The sequence below is a fragment of the Panthera leo genome, chromosome B4 (assembly GCF_018350215.1).
Source record: "Panthera leo isolate Ple1 chromosome B4, P.leo_Ple1_pat1.1, whole genome shotgun sequence".
NCBI classification, from domain to species: Eukaryota; Metazoa; Chordata; class Mammalia; order Carnivora; family Felidae; genus Panthera; species Panthera leo.
The window spans coordinates 34,248,054-34,270,823 of NC_056685.1; the positions used below are offsets into that span (position 1 = coordinate 34,248,054).

The following is a 22,770-nucleotide window of genomic DNA, read 5'->3' on the forward strand; positions in this document are numbered from 1 at the left end:
TGAGCGTCTGGCTTAGGCTCAGGTCATGATCTCACGGTTTGTGAGTTCGAGCCCCGCTCTGGGCTCTGTGCTGACAGCTCAGAGCCTGGAGCCTGTTTTGGATTCTGTGTCTCCCTCTCTCTCTCTGCCCCTCCCCTGCTCGTGCGCTCTCTCTCTCTCTCTCTCTCTCTCAAAAAATAAACATTAAAAAAAAAATTTTTTTTTTAATACAAAAAAAAAAGTAAGATGGTAGCATTATTTTGGGACACTATGGAAACAAGGTCCCTTCCTCATTTAGGAAGCATTTAGTAAGGCGTACATTTCAGGCATTCTTTAAGGTCTTTTCGGTCCTATGCTGATGAAGCAGATCGTTAATTCTAGTAGAAAAAAGGAGCTATCAAGAGTTGATTATGACAGGAAAACCACTGCAGTGATGTGGTGGTACTATGGGCAACCTGCTGTATAGAGCAGTCTATGTTAAGGCAGTGGGACTCCTTGGGAACCTCAAGTCCAAACAACAGTATCTTTCACCATTCTGATAGCAGAGGCTACATTATGAATTCGTTTTTATTTCTGCATGAAATAACTCTTTGCCAACTCTTTATACACATGCTGTTATATCTGACTCCTTCAGAAGAAAAAAATTTGTGCTGCAGAATTCCGATGTATTCAATTTTTATGACATTTCTGTATAGTAGCTATCCCAGCCCTGACCTCACAGATTATACCTGCTCAAAGAGAGTTCTCCATTGGATTTTCCTTGCACTGGGTCCTCCTTATACATTCGTGTTCCATAGAAATACCAATAGAGTGCCCCAGAATTGTCTTCACCCAATGGTTCCACACGGAGACTATCTGCATCCAGACCCTTGGTTGAAGAACAGGGAAAAGAGGTTTGGGGAAGTAGGAAACAAAACAAAACGGGAAAACTAAAATGAAGTTTCAAATTTATAGTCAGATAGACCTCATATTTTAAAATGCCTAAGCATCTTATGTAATGTTCAACCAGGACATCTGAAACACAGATAGAATGGGAAGATGGCACCTTCTTTGAAGAGCAGGATATGGAAATATTTCAAATGTTTCCCACCCCCATCACTGCCCCCATTTTACCAACAAAACAAAACAACAAAAAAGGAATTCTGATGAACATATATTTGGTTTGGCCTTACTGTTATTTATGTGTGTGTCCATAAAAGGAAAGACAATTATAACAGAGTAGAATCCAATGTTGTGAAAGCTTTGTCCCACGTGAGCTCTATTGCAGCTCCACCGTAACCTACAGTAACCTCTTATTCTAGCTGAGATCCAGTAATACAGCTCCCAATTTACCCCAGGCTCTGACCTATTTTGGCCTCCCCACTGCTATTGAAAATCTTGAGTCCTCAGCTAAGACTGTACTTAAATTGCACAATGATTTTATACTGAGTCCATGAGCAGAGCTGAAATGAGAAGTCATCAACACATTTAATCATTTCTGACTGAACAGGATTAGAAACTGACCTCCTATGAGTGAAAAGCAATAGCTCACACTCTCCCTCTGAGATAGACTTCCAAAACAGGTAACAGTAGAATAAGGAGAAGGGAAGAGATATTATATCTTCCTTCTCCAATGCATTTTTTGTAACATGTATGAATGTATGTATATAGTAGGGATGAACCTCACTCACTTGAATATGTGGGTTATAGTCTTTGTAGCTTTCAATAAATATTTCTATTAAATAAAATCAAATTTTAAAACTTGGGAAACAAAATTCAGTAGCTAATTTAGTTGCAATTTTGGCTGATGACAGGGTGAATAAATAGGTGCCTGACTGTTCCTTTGTCAGCTGGAACTCAGCCACCTAAAGACAAAACCAAACTAGAAATTAAACCAAAATAACATACAGTCATCTAAATGTATGGCTTGGATTGCCTTGGCTACAGTGGTCATTGCATACATTGTTAGCATTAAGAGTCCCAAGACTAGGAACATAAGCCAAACTAGCTTTTCTTAACATCATCAGATTTTATATCCTGATTGCCTGCTTTTTTTGCTCTAGGAAAAGGGTTTGCCAGTTGAGCACCTTGAGAAGATCGAAGACATCATCTGCATCTAGCCGATAATCACAGAGGCGGTGTAGGATTTCCACACGAGTACGAAGGGGTAGGTCTTGGAAACTGGCTTCTCTCAGAGGGTTGGGCTTCCCTTCTTCAAGCTCCCAGCGGTAGTTGATGATGTCCTCTAGGTAGCTGTGGAATGTCTGAGGCCTAACCATATGGCCCCAAACACAAAAATACATTAGTATAAATTACAGAGGATGGGTAGGAAAGGGGGAGAGAACGAATGGTTTGATAGTTGACAAATGTTAAAAAGAAAGCAGGAAGTAAAAAGGGGTCTCAAAGCCCCTTACTGAAGTTTCATGTTATTATACCATCTACTTGGACCATATACTGTCAAATTCCAAAGAAGATAAATATGGTAAGAGGGTTTCTCACAGAATAAGTTGTTGTACTTCAAACCACAAATAGCATGTTCTGGTGAAAAGATAAAAGTTCTAATAATCAATGGTATAGATTGTGAAACAGGCAAGTCTTACCTTCACTCATGCAATTAAAAAGAGACTATACAGTTTGAATGGTAGCAGTCAAAATTAGATCTGTAACTGAGATGGCAAACAAAAAAAGAAATTCAGTGTTTGCCTAACCTAATTAATTCATATTTCAGGTTAAGAAATAAAGATGGAAAAAACTTCTCTAGAATACAAGCAGCTACTCCTATATGCAACTACAATTTTGTATTGTTACATAAACTTTAAAGCTTATCACAAAATACTATATTCTAAATTTTGAAGATTAATTTTTCTATAGGAAACATTTAAGACAGTTTGATGGCAACTTAAATTTTTCTTGATTAGAGTTTGGCAATTCTATAAACTGCATTTTGATTAGTACCTAAATGTGCCTTGTATTTAATATAAAATAAAGAGCTGTTTAGTTGTTGGATGGTTATTCTCTCTCTCAACTATTAACAAATCTGGGCACAATTTCACCTATTGCTTGATTAAAATTTTTTTCTCACTAAGCAAGGAGCTCTAAAGAAGTTATATGTCAATGTAATTTTAAAAAGAGGCATGTACCATGTTGACTGACAATCTGTGGTAATTATGTTTGTAGAAAAAGTCAGAGGAAATATTCATGGGAAAAAAAATCAAAGGGCCTTGTGCAAATAAGAAATTAAACATTTTGCTTTTTCAAAGAGAGAAGACACTACCTCCTTACTATTGATACATCAACTGGGGAAAATGTGAACAGAGTTAGCTTATTATGCAGCAAAATACTTCCACATATCAAGGCTCTCACAAATTTGATTTGACTGCAGCATTCACATTCAAAGCATAAGCACTGGCATATGAATACCTGGGCTTGAACCTTAGCGGTTATGGACTACTTCCTCTCTCTACTGCCTGTGAAGCTGGTACTGCCCCTTCAGGAGGGAGGAGCTAGACAAAGAATAGCTCAAACTGGCGGTAAAAAGCAGATACTGTGGCAATGGTGAATTAGAAAATAAAATGGGGTGTATTTTTAAAATTGTTTTTTGGTAGCAAAGTGTATGAAGATTACAATCTCTCTTTGGTACAATAGCCCTTTACTACATGCTTTCTAGAATAAAAAAAATTTTTGTTGTTTATTTTTGAGAGCACGTGAGAGAGACAGAGTGCAAGCAAGGGAAAGGCAGAGAGGGAGAGAGGTACAGAATACGAAGCAGGCTCCAGGCTCTGGTTCTGAAATAGTACAGAGCCTGACGTGGGGCTTGAACCCAGGAGCCATGAGATTGTGACCTGAGCCGAAGTTGAATGCTTCACTGACTGAGCCACCCAGGCGCCCCTCTATAATTTCTAATGTACACATAGTACTCCAAGCAACAAGGCATGTTTTTCTTGCAGTAAAATAAAATATGGAATCTTTAATACTGAGATTATTTCACCAGAATGGCAGCTTCGCTGGAGGATGTGGCAGGAGTCAGGCTGGACCAGGCTAGGGAAACTTCTAATTCCAATGTGAGGCAAAGGAAGCACCAGCATACCAGTCCTGCAAACACTGAATGTGTATAAACAGTGTTGTTCTTTGTGCCTACAATCTGTCTGAAAGCCTCTACTTGTCTCAAAGAAGTGCATGTTTGAGATTCCTTTCCAATAGCCCTATTATCCTACTCAGTTTCAATTACATTGCTTTTGCTAAAGTTTTCTTAAGACATCTCCATACCTTACCAAGAGATACTTGAGGGCTTAGAATTCAAGCTAGATAAACCTCCTCATATAAATCTATATCCCTTTCTTAAAACATCAGAAATTCAAAAGGGGGAAAAATGTTTCAAAGGCATTTAAAACAAAAAGCCTGTGGGAAGCCAAAAATCAGGCTAACACTTTCTATTTAGTGGTTCTTAATCTATAGGACATAAAACGCTTTAAGAATTTGATTAAGACCATATACTCTCTCCCCCTGAAAAAGAGCACGCCCACAATTTTGTGTGGATGATCAGATTTTGTTTCTTAAAGGAAGAAGACTATATGGGCACCATGCTGCTGAAAATTGCTGGAACATTCCTGACTTTTTCATCTATGTAGCTCAATGCAATTCTCTCTTAATGACTTAAACACCTCTCATCTTTCTGAAATATAATGAATTAAAATGAAATTCTGAATTATAATGAAATGTCTCAATAGAATATGGTTAACAGAAAAATCAAATTAACCAAAAGTTCTGAACACAACCAGTTTCACTTTTCTCTGGTCTGAAAAAGTTCCAAATGCTCTTAAACACCTCTCTTTTCTTTATTCCAAACTCGCAAAGTTAGCCATTTTTGAGAACCCCACCAATTAGCTTCAGACAGTATATGCTTCTGCGGGTGAGACCAATTTTGCAAGGATGGCATGACCAGAGTAAAGTATGTTAGCACAAATCTTGGCTGCTTGGAGCTGGCCTCTTGATGATGCAGGGCAACACATTTTAATATCTGCAATCTATATTAAATGATCACAGATGAAAAGAAGACTCTTGAGTTCTTTGAGGCATGTGTTAGTTCTCCGAGACACGAAAGGGTATCCCACAGTCTACTTGCAGAGGAACAATTAAGACATGTCATCATGGGTAGCATAATGGAGACCTAAATGAAAAAATTACATTCTTTTCATTGGCTACAAGTATTTCTGAAGCAAATGAAATACATGTGTGAATAGTTAAGCCACATTTAACACCAAGCACTGGATTAGGAGAAAGATTTTGGTTCCAAGTGAAGCAACAAGTAAAAGGCTAAGAACATCTGAGAAACTGTTTATTCTTTTTTTTTTTTTTAATAAACTGTTTATTAAAGATCATACAAAGACACAGAACAAAACAATTTAAATAACATATCTTTTCTAGGGCCATATAGTGGCTGCTGTACCCAAACATCCTAAAATCAACATGACAGCCAGGATAAGTTAAAAAATCATGGTAATTTTAAAGAATTTAATTAAATTAAAGAATTTAAATTTTAAATTAAAGAATTTAAATTAAAATATGAAATATATCTTTTAGCAGAGAAGCATACATATAATATAAATTTTACATGCCTTTATGATTATTTATGTTGGGTAACAAAAAAGTACTGAAAGTCAACTGGAAATCAATGTGTAATAATCTTTAAAAAGATAAAATACCTTTTTTGAATGGAAGCTGGATGGGACCTTAAATATTATTGGCATTGAGAAAACTGAAGCATCAGGTAATATGTGAAAAGGCACAATAAGAATTCTGAATATCTTCTTTTTTTAAATTGATCTATCTATCTATCTATTGAGAGAGAGGAAGGGTCAGAAAGACAGACTCCCAAGCAGGCTTCACATTTATAGCATGGAGCTCCAACCAGGGTTTGAACCCACTTAACTGACTGAGCCACCCGGGTACCCCTGAATAGCTTCTTATAATTTAAGGATGCATACTGCTAACTCTAGACCCACTAAAACACACAGATACTGGCACAGACACACACGCACACACACCCCCAACAGAGGAAATAAAGTAACATACTAACAAAAATAACCCAAAAAGAAAGCACTGAAGGGCCAACAGAGGAACAAAATATCAGAAAGAACAAGAAAAGATACTCAACATCATCAATCATTTGAAAATGCAAATCAAACCCACAATGAGACTAGCAGAGTGAAAATTAAAAGATGGATAATAACAAGTGCTGACTAGGATGTGGAGAAACTGGAACCCTCACATACTGTTGGTGGAATTGTAAAATGGTGCAGCCACTTTGGGAAAGTTTGGCATGGTGCTCTAAAAGTTAAACACAGGGGCACCTGGGTGGCTCAGTCAGTTGAGTGAACGACCAATTTTGTCTCAGGTCATGATCCTCACAGTTCGAGTCCCTTTGTCAGGCTCTGTGCTGACAGCTCAGAGCCTGGAGCCCGCTTTGAGTTCTGTGTCTCCCTCTCTTTCTGCTCCTCCCCCACTCATGCTCTGTCTCTCTCTCACAAAAATGAAAACACATTAAAAAAAATTTTTTTTAAGTTAAATAAAGAATTACCATATGACTCAGACCGTTCCACTCTTAGGTATACACACTCAATAGAAATGAAAACATACATCCATACAAAAACATGTACACACATGTGCATACATAGCAGCATAATTTACAATAGCCAAAAAGCTGAAGCAGTGCAAATGTCCATGAACTGAAGGATAGACAAAATGTGTATCAATACAACAGAATATGTTTCAGCCATAAAAAGGAATGAAGTACTTGATTCATGCTACAACACAGAGGAACCTTGAAAACATTGTGCTAAGTGAAAGAAGCCAAACACAAAAAGGCAAATATAATTATGCTAACCCTTATAACAAATACCTAAAACAGGAAAAAACACAGAGATAAGAAGCAGTTTAGTGGTTGCCTGGGAATACAGATTGGAGGAAATGTGTTGTGGCTGCCAACAGGTATGAAGTGTCTTTTGGGAATGATATTACACAATTCTGTGAATTGTACACAGAATTGTACACTTGAAAAAACCAGAGGAATAAGTGGAAAACCAACCTTAACAACAATTGCGTTAAATGTAAATGGAGTAAACATCCCAACTAAAAGGCAGAAATTGTCAGACGGAATGAAAAAAACCAAGACCAACTGTAGGATATCATCTATAAAACACAATTTAAATACAAAAATACAAACAGTAGAAGGATAGAAAATCATGTATCAGGCAGAATAGTTTGGAGAAAACAAAAAGCTAATGCACCAGGAATACATAACAAAGCTTTATGTATGTATGTATCTAACAATAGAATGTCAAAATTCATGATATAAAAACTGACTGAACTAAAGGGAGAAACAGACAAATCCACAAATATAGCCAGGTATTTTTAACATTTTCCTCATTAATTGATATACTGAGAAGACAAAAGAATCACTAAGGACACAGATCTCAAAAATACAACACGATCTAATTGACATTTACAGAATACTATACACAAAAACCACAGTATTTTCTTCTCAAGTGCATATGAAATGTTCACTATGATATACCATATGCTGGGACATAAAAGAAGTCTCAATAATCTTAAAAGATTGAAATCGCATAGAATATATTATCTGAACACATGGAAATTAGAAATCAACAAAACTAAGATATCCAGAAATTAAATAACACACTTGCAATTATTCACGGATCATAGAAGAAATAACAAAATAAAGTAGAACACATTTTTAATGATAGTGACTACAGTACACCAAAATTTGTGGAATGCAGCAAACTACTGGTTAGAAGGAAATTTATAGCTCTAAATACCTGTACTGAAAGGGCAAAAAATTTTAAAAACAGTACTGTGACTGAAGAAGAAAAAGAACAAGTTAAAGACAAAGTAAACAGAAGAAAATAATACAAATAAGAAATCAACAAAAACAGATGAAATCATTAAAATAGAAAAAGCAAACAGCAGGTAAAGTAAAAAGTTGGTTCCTTAATAAATATTTGAAAAGTTGATAAACCAGCAGAAAGACTAAAGAGGGAGAGGAACAATAAATTATATATCAAGGACAAAAAGTGAAGTTATCACTGTAAATCACACAGAAATTAAAAGGAGAAGAGAGTATTATTAACAGCAATATGGAAATAAATTTTAAAACTTAAAGGGGTGCTTGGGTGGCTCAGTTGGTTGAGCGTCTGACTTCAGCTCAGGACATGAACTTACATTTTGTGAGTTCAAGCCCCACGTGGGCTCGCTGCTGTCAGAGTAGAGCCCACTTTGGATGGATCCTCTGTACCCCCACCTCTCAGCCCCTCCCCTGCTCACACTCTCTCTTTCAAAAATAAATATTAAAAAAAAAAAACTTAGAGAAAATAGACAAATTCCTTGAAAAATGCCAAAACGACCTACCAAAAATGACTTAAGAAATAGAACATGTGGACAGCCTTAATCTATTAAAGAAAGGGAATCAATAATAATCAAATGCTTGCACAAAGAAAACTACAAACCCAAAGGTGGTCAATTCTTCCAAATACTCAAGGAAGTGTAAAGAAATTATACCAACTCTTTCAGAAAAGAGAAGAGAATACTTTTTAATCCTTGTACCAAAATCGGACAAAGATAGAAAATAAAATTAGAACAATATTCCTCATGAACATACAGGTAAAATCCTCAACAGATTATCAGCAAATCAAATTCAGCAATATACAAAGGGGGCCAACACTTTATACTTAATGGTGAAAGACAGAATACTTTTCCCCTAGAATTAAAAGAATATATATTGAGTCGTCTTAGCCAGTAGAATAAGACAAGAGAGGAAGTACAAGGGACACACAGAATGGCATGGAGGAAGCAAAACTGTTTTTAATTGCAGACTAGATAAAAATCATCAGGAATCTACAACAAAACCAGTAAAACTAAAAAGTCAATTCAGGAAGACAATAAAAACATGGTCAATATATAGAAATCTATTGTTTTTTGTATATACTGGAAACAAATAACTAAAAAATAAAAATTTAAGGGGCTCCTGGATGGTTCAGTTGGTTAAGTGTCCGACTTCAGCTCAGGTCATGATCTCACAGTTCATGAGTTCGAGCCCCACGTCAGGCTCTGTGCTGACAGCTCAGAGCCTGGAGCCTACTTCAGATTCTGTGTCTCCCTCTCTCTCTGCCCCTCCCCACTCATGCTCTGTTTCTCTGTCTTAAGAAAAAATAAAAGTTTAAGTAATTCCATTTACAGTATCATCAAAAATGTAAAATACTTAAAAGCAAACAAAAAGATGTCCAATATTTTCACACTGAACACTACAAAATATTTCTGAAACTAAAGAAGAAAAACAAATGGAGAAACAAATACAGCTTTCAAGGACAGGGAAATTCAATGCTCCTCAAAATGTCTACTGCCTCTAGCAGGTTGCTGCCTTTTTATTTATTTATTTTTTTGAGAAATTAACAAGCTACTTAAAAATTTATATGGGAATGCAACAAACTTGGAACAGTCGAAACAGTGAAAAAAAAAATCCCCTCCCAATAAAATTGGAGCACTTACGCTCTGGATATTCAAGACAATCTGGTATATGTGCAAATATAAGATATATTGATTTATGGAATGAGGCAAAGTCCAGAAATGGACTGAATATATATATATATTCGTAAGTGGGAAAAAATGAAAGGGTGTCTAGGTGGCTCAGTCAGTTAAGCATCTGACTTTGGCTCAGGTCACAATCCCAGGGATCTCATGGTTTGTAAATCTGAGCCCGGCATCAGGGTCTGCACGGATAGCGTAGAGCCTGCTTCATATTCTCTGTCTCTCTCTTTCTCTGCCCTTCCCTGGCTCGTTCTCTCCTCTCTCTCTCAAAAATAAACATTAAAGGGGCACTTGGGTGGCTCAGTCAGTTAAACATCTGACTCCCGGTTTTAGCTCAGGTCATGATCTCATGGTTCATGAGTTCAAGCCCTGCATTGGGTTCCACGCTCTCAGCACGGAGCCTGCTTGGGACTCTCTCCTTCTCTCTTCACCTCCCCTGTTCATCCTCTCTTGCTCTTTCTCAAAATAAATAAATAAAATTTATATAGACAGATATAGATATATAACATTAACCTTCTACTTCACACCCAATACAAATACGAACTCAAAGTTCATCATATTCCAACTGCAAAAAGCTAAAACTAAAACTAGAAGAAAATCCTGATGTTGAGATAGGTCCTGATTTCTTTGACAGGAAAAAAAAAATATGAAACATACTTAGAAAAAACTGATAAATTGGATTTCAACAAAATACTCTGCAAAACAAATGGAAAGGCAAGCTACATACCAGGAAAAAATATTCACAACCTATTATATATCTAGTCGTCAGGGAAGTGCAAATTAAAACCACAATGAGTTATCATGTTATACCCTCTAGAATCAGTAAACTTAAAAACTGGGTAAAATTAAAAATGGCAAATGTTGGTAAAGATATGGAGCAGCTGGACTGTTTATTTGTTATTGGTAGGAATATTCATGTTTCAACTACTTAGGAAATTGGCAGTTTCTTAACCATATTCTTTAAACATGATTCAGCAATTCCCAAGAAGAATGAAAACATATGACCACAAAAACATTTGTATGCAAATGTTTATAGTTGCTTTACTCATCATAGACCAGAAGGAACATACAAGTCCATCAACTAGTGAACAGATAAACAAATTGTGATATTTCCTTTCACAATGGAATACAATTTAGACTCCCCCTCTTCAAAAAGGAGAAAATTACTGATAGAAACAGCAGTGTCAACAAATATCACACAGACATTATGCTGACTGAGAAATTAGACACGAGTATATACTGTATAGTCTCACTCATATAATATTCTAGAATAAGGTAAAACTTAATCTGTAGTGATAAAAAATCAGATCACTGGTTGCCTGGGGTGCAACGTGGGGGAGGCGGACAGCGTAGATTTAGTGGCAAAGTGCACCTTCTGCAGAGATGGAAATGCCCTGTCATCTTGAGTAAGATGGTGAAAACATGGTGTATTCGTTTGTCCACAAAAAACCTGTACACTTAAACTGTGTGAATTTTATTGTATCTAAATTATATATTAATAAAGAGGAGCTAAAATGACTCATTTCACATTAGTATTGTAATTTCCAAAAAGATAAATAATATTTCTACAGAGGGCAGATAAGACCTCTAAATATTAAATGTTTAAGAGTCTTTAGAGAATCTATTACAGAACTTCCTTTTTCTGGCTGGAACCATGGAGGGTGCAGAAGAGAAGAAAAAGAAGGTTCCTACTGTGCCAGAAACTCTTAAGAAAAAGCGAAGGAATTTCGCAGAGTTGAAGATCAAGCATCTGAGAAAGAAGTTTGCCCAAAAGATGCTTCAAATGACAAGGAGGAAGGTTATTTATAAAAAAGCTAAGCATTAACCACAAGAAATACAGGCAGATATACAGAACTGAGATTCGAATGGCTAGAATGGCAAGAAAAACTGGCAACTTCTACGTACCTACGGAACCCAAATTGGCATTTGTCATTAGGATCAGAGGTATCAATGGTGTGAGCCCAAAGGTTCAAAAGGTGTTGCAGCTTCTTCGCCTTCACCAGATCTTCAATGGCACCTTTGTTAAACTCAACAAGGCTTCAGTTAACATGCTAAGGATTGTGGAACCATATATATAGCATGGGGGTACCCAAACCTGAAGTCAGTGAATGAACTGATCTACAAGTGTGGTTATGGCAAAATCAACAAGAAGCAAATTGTCCTGACAGATAACACATCGATCACTCGATCTCTTGGTAAATATGGCATCATCTGCATGGAGGATCTGATTCATGAGATCTATACCGTTGGAAAACATTTCAAAGAAGCAAACAACTTTTTTGGCCCTTCAAGTTATCTTCTCCACGAGGGGGAATGAAAAAGAAGACCACCCATTTTGTAGAAGGTGGAGATGCTGGCAACAGGGAAGATCAGATCAATAGATTATTAGAAGAATGAACTAAGGTATCTACCGTGATTATTTTTGTAATCTGGTCAGTTAATAAACGACTATTTTCAAATTAAAAAAGAGAATCTATTACATAAAATTAGGTACAGAATTAACCCCGAGAAGCAAAATGTGTAATTGTTATGAGTTTCCACTTTAAGTGGAAACCACAAGAAAGCAAAACAAAGACCACACTGAAACACAAAGTAGTCTAGATTATCTAAAAAGCACTCTACTAGGGGCGCCTGGGTGGCTCAGTCGGTTAAGCGTCCGACTTCAGCCAGGTCACGATCTCGCGGTCCTCGAGTTCGAGCCCCGCGTCGGGCTCTGGGCTGATGGCTCAGAGCCTGGAGCTTGCTTCCGATTCTGTGTCTCCCTCTCTCTCTGCCCCTCCCCCGTTCATGCTGTGTCTCTCTCTGTTTCAAAAATAAATAAACGTTAAAAAAATAAATAAAATAAATAAAAAGCACTCTACTAAAGATGATAAAAGGAAAAAATCTTTTGGTGTCAAATATCATCACAATGAGCATTTGATGGGGAATATTTTTATAAAGCTTAAAGACATTGCTCAAGACACTGAAGCAATCTTATCTTCACTTTGACAGCTAGGAGCAAACCAGAAGTTCCTGATTTCCAATCCCTTGCTCAATTAGGGTAGGCTACTTCCCAATGAAGAAAAAGAACTGCTGCTTAGAGCAAGTAGTTGATGAATCACTTTAAATACCTACAGTTTTTATTGATACAGGCTCATAAAATCAACTGGCTAGAATTGCAATTCCAGGGAGACTAACAGGAGGAAAAGCACCTAGTGTTTCAAAAGCCATAACAAGTATGTTACCAACTCAAAGTATGTTACCCTGCTTTTAAGTTTATATACTGAAGGGGATAAATCGGTAGAGAAAGTGCAAAAACAAAACAAAATAAATAAGAACCCATGTGTCCACCATCAAGCTTGAGAAAAAGAAAATTAGCAGTTCCTTAGATCTGTGGCACTGCAAGGATGGTCCCGGACCAGCACGTTAGCATCATCTGGAACTTGTAAAGAATGCAAATTCTCAGCCAGATTCCAACCTACTGAATTAGGTAAAGAATGCAAATTCTCGGCTAGATTCCAACCTACTGAATTAGATAGCGGTGGGGCCAGCAATCTATCTTTTAACAAGCCCTCTAATTGATTCTGATGTTCCCTAAGGTTTAAGAATCACTACTTTAGATGTTATTAACCATTTATGCTTATCCCTAGCTACAGTATTCTCCCTTCCAACCAGGTAGAATCACTTTCCTGAATTGTGTTAATCATTCCCTTGATTTTCTTTATAAGTTTCCTACATATATTTATCCTCATTTAGTTTTTCTTGTTTGACATTTATAAAAACATAATCACTGGTACATATGCTTCTGTGATTTATTTGCTCAACATTATTTTCTGGCCTGATTTATCCATGGTTATGTATAGAGCTGTGCTTTGGCTGCCCTTGGCTCCTAGAGGCCACTGCAGTTCTTAGACATGTGAGCTTTCCCAACATGGTTGCTTACTTCATCAAAGCAATAAAGAGAGTCTCTAGAGCACCTGATAGCAAGATGGAGTCCTATATGGTATGAAATAATCAGGAAAGTGACATCCCATCAGTGTTGCCACATTTTATCGGTTAGGAGCAGATGCTACCCCACACTCAAAGGGAAGGAATCACACAAAGACACAGAATTTCTGAGGACCTACTCAGAGTCAAACTGCCACATCCACTACCCATTCAGATGCAGCAGTCCTGTCTTTGTGGTTTCACATTCCAGTTTCAGTAACCTGAGGTCCAAGCTGATGAAACTCCTTCTGACTTATCAACAGTAGTCTTAATGCTACATCAAAATGCCTACATCATTCACTTCATTTGATCTCATAGTTTAGGCAGTTTATCACCTCACATCATCATGGTTAGTACAGAAGTATAATACACTGTAAGTACAGTACAGTGAGACACTTTGAGAGTGTGTGTGTGCATATTTATTTAACTTTTATCATAGTAGATTGTTAGAATTGTTCTATTTTATTTTTATTGTTGTCAATAAACTGTGCCTAATTTTTAATTTTTAAGTATTTATCTAAATTTCAGTTTTTACTGTGCCTAATTTAGAAATTAAAGTTTATCATAAGTATGTATCGGAAAAAATATAGAATATTCAGGATTCAATACTAGCCAGTTTCAGGCATCCACTGGGGGTCCTGGAACGTACCCTCTGCAGATGAGGGACTACTACTTACTGTACCACTCTTCCTTGGCAACAAAGTGAACAAATTCCTTAAAAAAGTTTTGAACTGAGACTTTATTCTAAATGTCTCTCAGATACAACAAATTACTAAACACAGTTATAACTAACACAAAGCCAAACCAAAGATTTGCAAACGAATCCTGCTGTATGATGCAGAAAATATTGAGACATATATGAGAGCAAATATTACAATAGCGTACAATGGAACACATGTGAAAGTGACAGTCATGACTTGGGTACAGTTTTGCTGCTTACTTTAGTTTCCTCATGGATTAAAAAAAAATTATGGGGCGCCTGAGTGTCTCAGTCGGTTAAGTGTCCGACTTCGGCTCAGGTCATGACCTCACGGTTTGTGAGTTCGAGCCCCACATCGGGCTCTGTGCAGTCTGCTTCGGATTCTGTGTCTCCCTCTCTCTGTTCCTCCTCCACTCGCACTCTGTCTCTCTCTCTCTCTCAAAAATAAAGATTAAAAAAAAAAAATTAAAAAAAAAAAACAAATTATACCAGATGATACGAGATTTGAAAAACCTCTTAAAGCAGAGGTCCCCAGAGACAATTCACATGGTCCATGAAGCTAAGAAAATATTTTTATTTTACTAGCCTATAACAGAAATTTTACATTCTGCTCAATTATAAATGTAGGCAAAAAATAGTAGCATGAGTATTTTTTGTCAAAAGAAATCAGGTATTTTTGTATCACATTACAGATACTGTAAATATCCCAAAATAAACATTTGTAATCATGAATACTTGGAAGATAGTAATCTTGAGAAATAAAGCCTGCTGCTAGATTATGTTAATGAGTTAACAAAAAAATACATTACTGTATCAAAAATTTGTTTCATTAAATTTTACTATCCATATTTCAGTATATTTGGATCCTATTGTAATTCTATTTATTTTATGATTTCAAATCATATTCTTAGATATAGACTTCATTAGAATGCCAAAGAAGTACATAGTTCAAAATAGTTAAAAATCCTGTTTTAGATGAAAACCTGTAATGTTTTTCTTTTAATTCCTTTATAGAATGGGGCTGTGGGTTAGAGCTGGAGGTCTGGGATCACAGTAAGGGACAAATCTATCCTATATCAATTACCAGCTGTGTAACCTTGGACAAGTTATTTAACCTCTCTGTGCCTCAAACTCATCATCCTTAATAGATGAGAAAGGAATTTATATTAGGCATCATAAGGATTCAATAAAGTTCCTGAAAAGCATTTGCAGCATTGGCTAGGACAGTAAGGATAAACAAACAAGCATTATTCTATCCTGTAAAGGCAAGAATCTCAGTTTGCAGAACGCAATGAAAAACAAATGTGGGTTCCGTATGCTAGTTTAAAGGTTAGAATGAGTTAGTAGAAACTAGAATAGTAATCATTTTTAGTTTTCTAAAAACAGGAGCTGGCAAACTATGGGTTGTGGGCCCAATCTGGCCTGCCTGTCTTTTTTGCTGCTGTTTTTTTTAAACAACCTGTAAGCTAAGAATGTAAAAAACCATCCTTTTGTAAATGCTTTGGGGGAAAAAAAAATCAAAACAGTACTATTTCATGGCATGTGAAAATGTTATAAAATTCAAATTTCAATGTGCATAAAGTTCTAAAAATGTCACAGCCCCAATCAGTCATTTAGGCACCGCTTCTGCACTACAGGGTGGAGTGGTTCCAACAGATCATGTGATATACACAAAGCCCAAAATATCTATTCTCTGGGCCTTTACAGAAAAAGTCTGCTGACCCCAGTTTCAAAACATGCAAACCATAATAGATAAGAGATGGAAAGCTGCTTGAACCAATGTCTGCTTTCTACTCAGCACGTGTAGAAACTCATGAAAATGTTTCTACATACATTGATACAATAAATTGATATTTATTAGTAGCTTGAGACTGTTTTAAGGCTTCTCATAAATTATTTCATTTAAGCCTCACAATAACTTTAGTACTGTTCTCATTCTGAGATGAGGCAAGTTATACATGAAGAGATTAAGTAGCTGTCTTACCTCCACATATCAGGTAAATCTCAGAACCAGAAAAGCCAAGACTTCATTTGTCAAACTTCCCTTCAGGATGAGATGAAAGTAAAACTTCAGAGAGCGTGCATTCACTCTAATTGCTAGTGGATACCACTCGTGCGACAAAATGACCATCACTTTGGGCAATTCCTCTCAATGGAAAAAGTAAAACCCATTGTAGCATTTTTTAAAAATGTTTATTTATTTTTGAGACAGAAGAGCGTGAGCAGGGAAGGGACAGAGAGAGAAGGATACAGAGGATCAGAAGCAGGCTCTGCACTGTCAGCAGAGAACGCAATCAAGGCTTGAACTCAGGAACCGCGAGATCAGCACCTGAGGTGAAGTTGGACGCTTAACCAACTAAGCCATCCAGGTGCCCCCTAGTGTACTTTCTAGTGTGGGTGCTCATTATACAGGTGTGTTCTGTAAGTATTCACTTAACTGTAGAACTACAGAATACACATTTTTCTGTGTGTATATTATATATCAATAATAACAAGTATTTAAAAGGCTGAGGTCAGAGCCTCATTCCAGAACAATTAATTCAGAAGTCTCTGGGCTGCCAGTCCCCAAATTTATCTGGCCGTCCAGAAATATTTTTATTTCATCTGTACTTAAACAGATAAAATTAACTGATTGTTTTCCACAATACTCTGACATCTTATAGGTGTGTTTAGCAGAATGTGGTTTGAAAAATGCTGGAAAACTGCTTGCCTCCCTGCCCCAGCACAGAACAGCAGGTTCTGCTTTGTCAGGAAGAACTCTTCATCACTACTGGTAGGACCTGTGCTTCCCCCCCCCCACCCCATACCAAAGGACAATGAATATTAAGAGGACTGAGAGCCCTGGGCTCTTTTTCCCTTCTGTCCATCTGAGACTCTCTTTCATATTTTCCTTCAGTAGCAGAAAAGTCAAAGAAGTAGCTGCTGGCAAAATGGGAGGGGAAAAACTCCTTTCTCTCTTACCCGTTACAAGTATTTGAAATTTTATGAAATCTGACTGAGGCCTTTTCTTTTTTTTTTTAAAGAAATTAATCCCTCATTTCAAAAGAAATCATTTAGGAGTAACTGATACACTGTTGTGATAAGGAGGAAAGTACTTATAAAAGCTGCTATAATTCAGCACTGTGGAAGGGGAGCAGGCAATGCACTTTTCCCACTTCTGGCCTCTGTGCGGTCTTACAAAGGCATAAACTGTGGAGAGGACATATAAGAAACGATGACAGAATGAAACTGGGCATTTGCATGTGACTGGTGAGCCAACACAGTTTTGATGAGAAAAATACATTCTGAAATCTATAAATGCTATTTTTACCTCTAGGTATATATACTTATGTGACAAATAAAACCTAGTCTGTACAGCTCATCCTGTACCTACCCCATCTTCAGGAAGGGGATGGGGATGCCTACTCTATACTATGGTGATTTTTTTTTAATATTATATTTTTGAAATTTTATTGTTTTTTTAAAATTTGAATTCCAGTATAGTTAACATAGGGTGTCGTATTAGTTTTAGGTGTACAATATGGTGATTCAGTAATTCTAAACATTACTCAGTGCTCATCATGGTAAGTGTGCTCTTAATACTCATCACATTTTCACCCATCCCTCACTCACCTCCCATCCAGTAACCATCAGTTTGTTCTCTATAGTTAAGAGTCAGTTTGTCTCTCCTCTTTTTTTTCTTCCTTTGTTTCTTAAATTTCACATGAGTGAAATCATAGGATATTTGTTTTCTGACTGACTTATTCCACTTAGCATTATACTCTCTAGATCCACTGAATTGTTGCAAATGGCAAGATTTCATTCTTTTTATGGCTGAATAATATTCCTGAGTGTGTGTGCGCGCGCGCGTGTGCACACACACACATATGTATATATATATACACATACTCTTCTTTATTCATTAATCAATTGATGGATTCTTTGGCTGCTTCCAATGCTGCAATTAACATAGGGGAGTATATATCCTTTCAAATTAGTGTTTTTGTATTCTGGGTAAATACCCAGTAGAGTGATTACTAGATCACAGGGTAGTTTTAATTTAATTTTTTGAGGAACCTCCATACTGTTTTCCACAATGCCTGCCCCAATTTGCATTCCCACCAATAGTTCCATTTTCTCCACATCCTCAACAACACTTGTTTCATGAAAAAAAAAACATTTTTAATACTGCAAAAATGCATTAGTTTTATGTTAAGAAAAAATATGAAAGGGTCTGAGTTATAGGCCTAAAATTCAGATTCTAATATTCAAACTCTTGTTCTTTCAATTCTTTGTGGCAATTATTCACCTTCTAAAAAAAAATTTTTTTTTTTAACGTGTATTTATTTTTGAGTGAGAGATAGGCAGAACATGAGCAGGGGAGAGGCAGAGTGAGAGAGAAACACAGAATCTGAAGCAGGCTCCAGGGCTCTGAGCTGTCAGCACAGAGCCCGATGCGGGGTTCAAACTCACAGACTGTGAGATCATGACCTGAGCCAAAGTCAGATGCTTAACTGACTGGGCCACCCAGGTGCCCCGGGAATTATTCACCTTCTAAATAGCACATGACCTGATAAATAAACTGTCTGGATTATGTCTCCTTCCCTGTAAAATGGACCTTATTAATCTAGATGACTTCATACCATCTCTTCTTTACCTCACCAGAAGACTGAAAAAAATGAAATGAACCCAAGTGAAAATATAATGAATGATGAGAAAAGGTAGATTCTAAATTAAATACCATTATTTTATATATAACCATTATTTTCAAAGTAATTATGTTTATAGGAAAGTATTTACATACTTTTATCAAAGTAATTACATACTTTTCTATAATTTTTGGTGGAGACTTATGGTAAATACAGGAGGAATAAAATTAAATGAAGAACAAGTTGGTTACAGCCATTTATTTTACAAACGGGCAAGTCAAAATCTCTCATTGATAATTCACATATATATGATTCTTATATGTTTATATATGATATGATTCATATGTATAATTCAAATGCACACACATATATATAGATCCATTAATACTAAATATGATTATGCAAAAATCAATTAATTGGTTCTTGTCCACAAAAAATCCATCAAACTACCCACACAATTGATGAAATATTAATAACTAAGTAAATGTAATTAGATGCAAGCATACATACATCTTACCATTATTTTTAAAATTTTTTTAAATGTTTATTAATTTTTCAGAGAGAGAGAGAGAGAGAGAGAGAGAGCGAGCAATGGGCAGAGAGAGAGAGGGGGACACAGCATCTGAAGCAGGCTCCGGGCTCTGAGCTGGCAGCACAGAGCCTGATGCGGGGCTCGAACTCATGAACAGTGAGATCATGACCTGAGCTGAAGTCGTACACTTAACTGACTGAGCCACCCAGGTGCCCCCATCTTACCATTATTATTTAGTTTTGTTCTGGAAGATCTGGTCAATATGATAAAAACATGTATAGCAGGCAGCCTTTAAGAGGCCCAGAATGATTTCTGCCTCCTGGTATTCATCCCCTTGTACAATCCTCTCCCTTTAAGTGTGACAGACTGTCTATATCTTGCCTGTGATCGACAGAATATGGCAAAAGGATGTCACTTCCATGATTATATCAGATAAGACTCTCTCCTGACAGACAAGGGCTGTTTTCCTGCTAGCCTTGAACACAAACAGCCATGAAGAGGCCACTTGGAAAAAAAACTGTGGGTGACCTGTGGGAGCTGACAGCAGCTCCCAGTCAACAGCCAGCAAGAAAATGAGGACCTCAGTCCTATAACTGCAAGGAGAGGACTCTGCTGTCAACCTGACTGAACTCGGACTGCTCCCTAGGTAAGCCTCCAAATTAGAACACGGCCCGGCTGACACCCTGACTGTAGCCCTGTGAGAAACTGAGCAGACAGTCCGGGTGAGCCCCATGCAGACTTCTGACCTATAAAACTTTGAGATAATAAATGGATTTTTTAAGCTACTAAGTTTGGAGAAATTTGTTACGCAGCAACATAAAATAAATACATGGATCCTTGCTCCAGTCAAGCCTTGACAGGACTGTAGTCCTAGTCAAGGTCCTGGGTACCTGGATTGAAGTTTTGTAAGTGATCTTATGTTAGACACACCCAGCTAAGCTGCAGCCAGATTCTTAACCCACAGAAACTGTGATATAATAATATTTTGTGGTTTTTAAGTTGGTAAATTTTAGGGTAATTTGTTACATCATAGTGGATAACTAGTACAGCATAAAAGAGACAAGAAATAAAAACACCAAAGGAAAGAGGGATGATAATCCTAGAATATCAGAAGAGAAGCAACTTAAAAAATAATCAGGATCAATAAACTGGGCAGATTCAAGATCTATTCAGAAGAATATATTTCCAAAGTACTTAACAGTGTGAATGGGATTCTACTCTCAATGGCAACAAAAATTAAGATAGCCAGGTATGTTACCTGACATAGATGAATCAGGCTATACAATTTTACTGGATAATAGAGTCTGAATAAAAAAGCAATCTCAATATTGTGAAGAGGTCAATTCTGCTTGAATTTACTCATAGGTTTATTTGACTCCAATCAATATAAGGGGATTTCTTATAGAACATGATGAGATAAAGTAATCATTTTCCAGAAGAATGAAGAAGCAAGATTAATAAAGATAAAATTTATTCTATTTTTTGTAAATAGATTTTTTAAAGTTTATTTATTTTGAGAAAAAGAGAAGAGAGAGAGAGAGAGAGAGAGAGAGAGAGAAAACAAGTGGGGGAGGAGCAGAGAGAGAAGGAGAAAGAGAGGGAGAGAGAATCCCAAGCAGCCTCCACACTGTCAGCACACAGCCCGATGTGAGGCCTGAACTCACAAACTGTGACATCATGACCTGAGTCAAAATCAAGAGTTGGACACTTAACCAACCAAGCCACCCACACGCCTCAAGACAATTTTTAAATAGAGGGATTAATTAGAGGGACTATCCTCATTGAACATTAAAATATAATATAAAGGAATAATCACTCATTGTTATTAGTTGTGTTCAGACGATATCCCTGTTTCATATACATAATGTTACTTCATCCTTAACAATAATCCAACAAGTAGATATTATCATTAAACACATTTTATTCATGAAAAAACTAAGGCAAAGCTCACAAAACTAGTGAAAATATTAGGGACACACAGTGTGGTATCAGAGCCAAAAGAGACTGACAGGTACAATTACAAAGAACCAAGAAAATTCTAACATGAGCAAAAACTTAGTAAAAGATCAAAGAGATATCACACCAACAGGGATGAGATTTATTCCATAAATGATGAGATGACTTTAGCAATTTAAATGTTTAACCACAGACTGTCCCCTCTGCCTCCACTGTCACACATTGAAGACCATAGTCTCCACAAGAGATAGGACACTGTTTTATCCTACTAGCACCTAGGGGCTGGCATGTTATGGGCAATGTCCAGCACTAGCAAGGGTAAAGGAAGACTCTAGTGCAAGAGTGAAACAGAAGAGCCAAGAGGAGAAAAGCCTCACAATTTTTTTTTTAAATTTATTGTTTATTATTTTTGAGAGAGAGAGAGAGACAGAGAGACAGCAAGCAGGGAAGGGGAAGAGAGAGAGGGAGACGCAGAATCGGAAGCGGGCTCCAGGCTCTGAGCGCTCAGGACAGAGCCTGATGCAGGGCTCGAACTCACAGACTGCGAGATCATGACCTGAGCTATCATCGACCGCCCAACCGACTGAGCCACCCAGGCCCCCCCAAGCCTCACAAATTTTAAGTGAGCATTTCTTTTGCCTGATCTTCAATCAACACACCAGTAAAATGACCCAAGCATACAACAAGAAGTTCAAGTATACAAGGATTTCAAATGTGCCCAATAAACCTCAAGAAAAGATATTGAGCATGTGAAGACTGATCAATGAAATGCAAATTAAAACAACTTTATACCTATCGGACTGGTCAAGATCAGAGACATCAAGTCTAGTTAATTTTACCTTCATAACAGTCCCTCTGTCTACATCTCTCCTTTCTCCCCCGATTAATTGATTAGCCCCTAACTGGTCTTCCTGCTTACCCCCCTGCTTGCCCAGGATGCTTACCTGCTCTCCTTGCTTTTAGGATTATACCCCCAAATTCTTAACCCAGCCTACAAAGCCTAGTAGGCTCCAATTCCTGTTGTGCCATATTGGATTCCTTAAACCAAAATGTGTGCAGGGGACCGGGAGGTTTAAAAATCAATTAATCATTAAGATGAGGGGCACCTGAGTGGCTTAGTCGGTTAAATGTCTGACTTTGGCTCAGGTCATCTCACAGTCCATGAGTTCGAGCCCCATGTAGGGCTCTGTGCTGGCAGCTCAGAGCCTGGAGCCTGCTTCAGATTCTGTGTCTCCCTCTCTCTGTCCCTCCCCCACTCACAATCTTGTCTGTCTCAAAAATGAATAAATGTTAAAATAAATAAATAAAAGTAAATAAATATGGTGGGCCAAGTGAACATGACAGATGATGAGTGACAATCAGCCTCCTCAAGGGAGAGTAATCAGGAATGCTGAAGACTAAGGCAGACCAGACCCTGTTTGCCCTCTAGT

At 37.2% G+C, this 22,770-nt stretch overlaps 1 protein-coding gene and 1 pseudogene across 4 annotated transcripts in view; one reads left to right on the forward strand and one right to left on the reverse strand.

Moving 5' to 3' along the window:
• The window catches only part of LOC122224063 (cat eye syndrome critical region protein 2), a 180,271-nt gene that overhangs the window by 56,682 nt on the left and 100,819 nt on the right, over positions 1-22,770 (reverse strand). For all 4 annotated transcript variants that reach the window (XM_042945408.1, XM_042945409.1, XM_042945407.1 and 1 more), the window contains exons 3-4: positions 2,046-2,229; positions 708-847 (exon numbers count right to left, since the gene is read on the reverse strand). In XM_042945408.1, coding sequence (XP_042801342.1) covers positions 708-847; positions 2,046-2,229 — 324 coding nt within the window. The remainder of the gene's footprint in view (positions 1-707; positions 848-2,045; positions 2,230-22,770) is intronic.
• LOC122224064 lies at positions 11,213-11,998 on the forward strand (annotated as a pseudogene).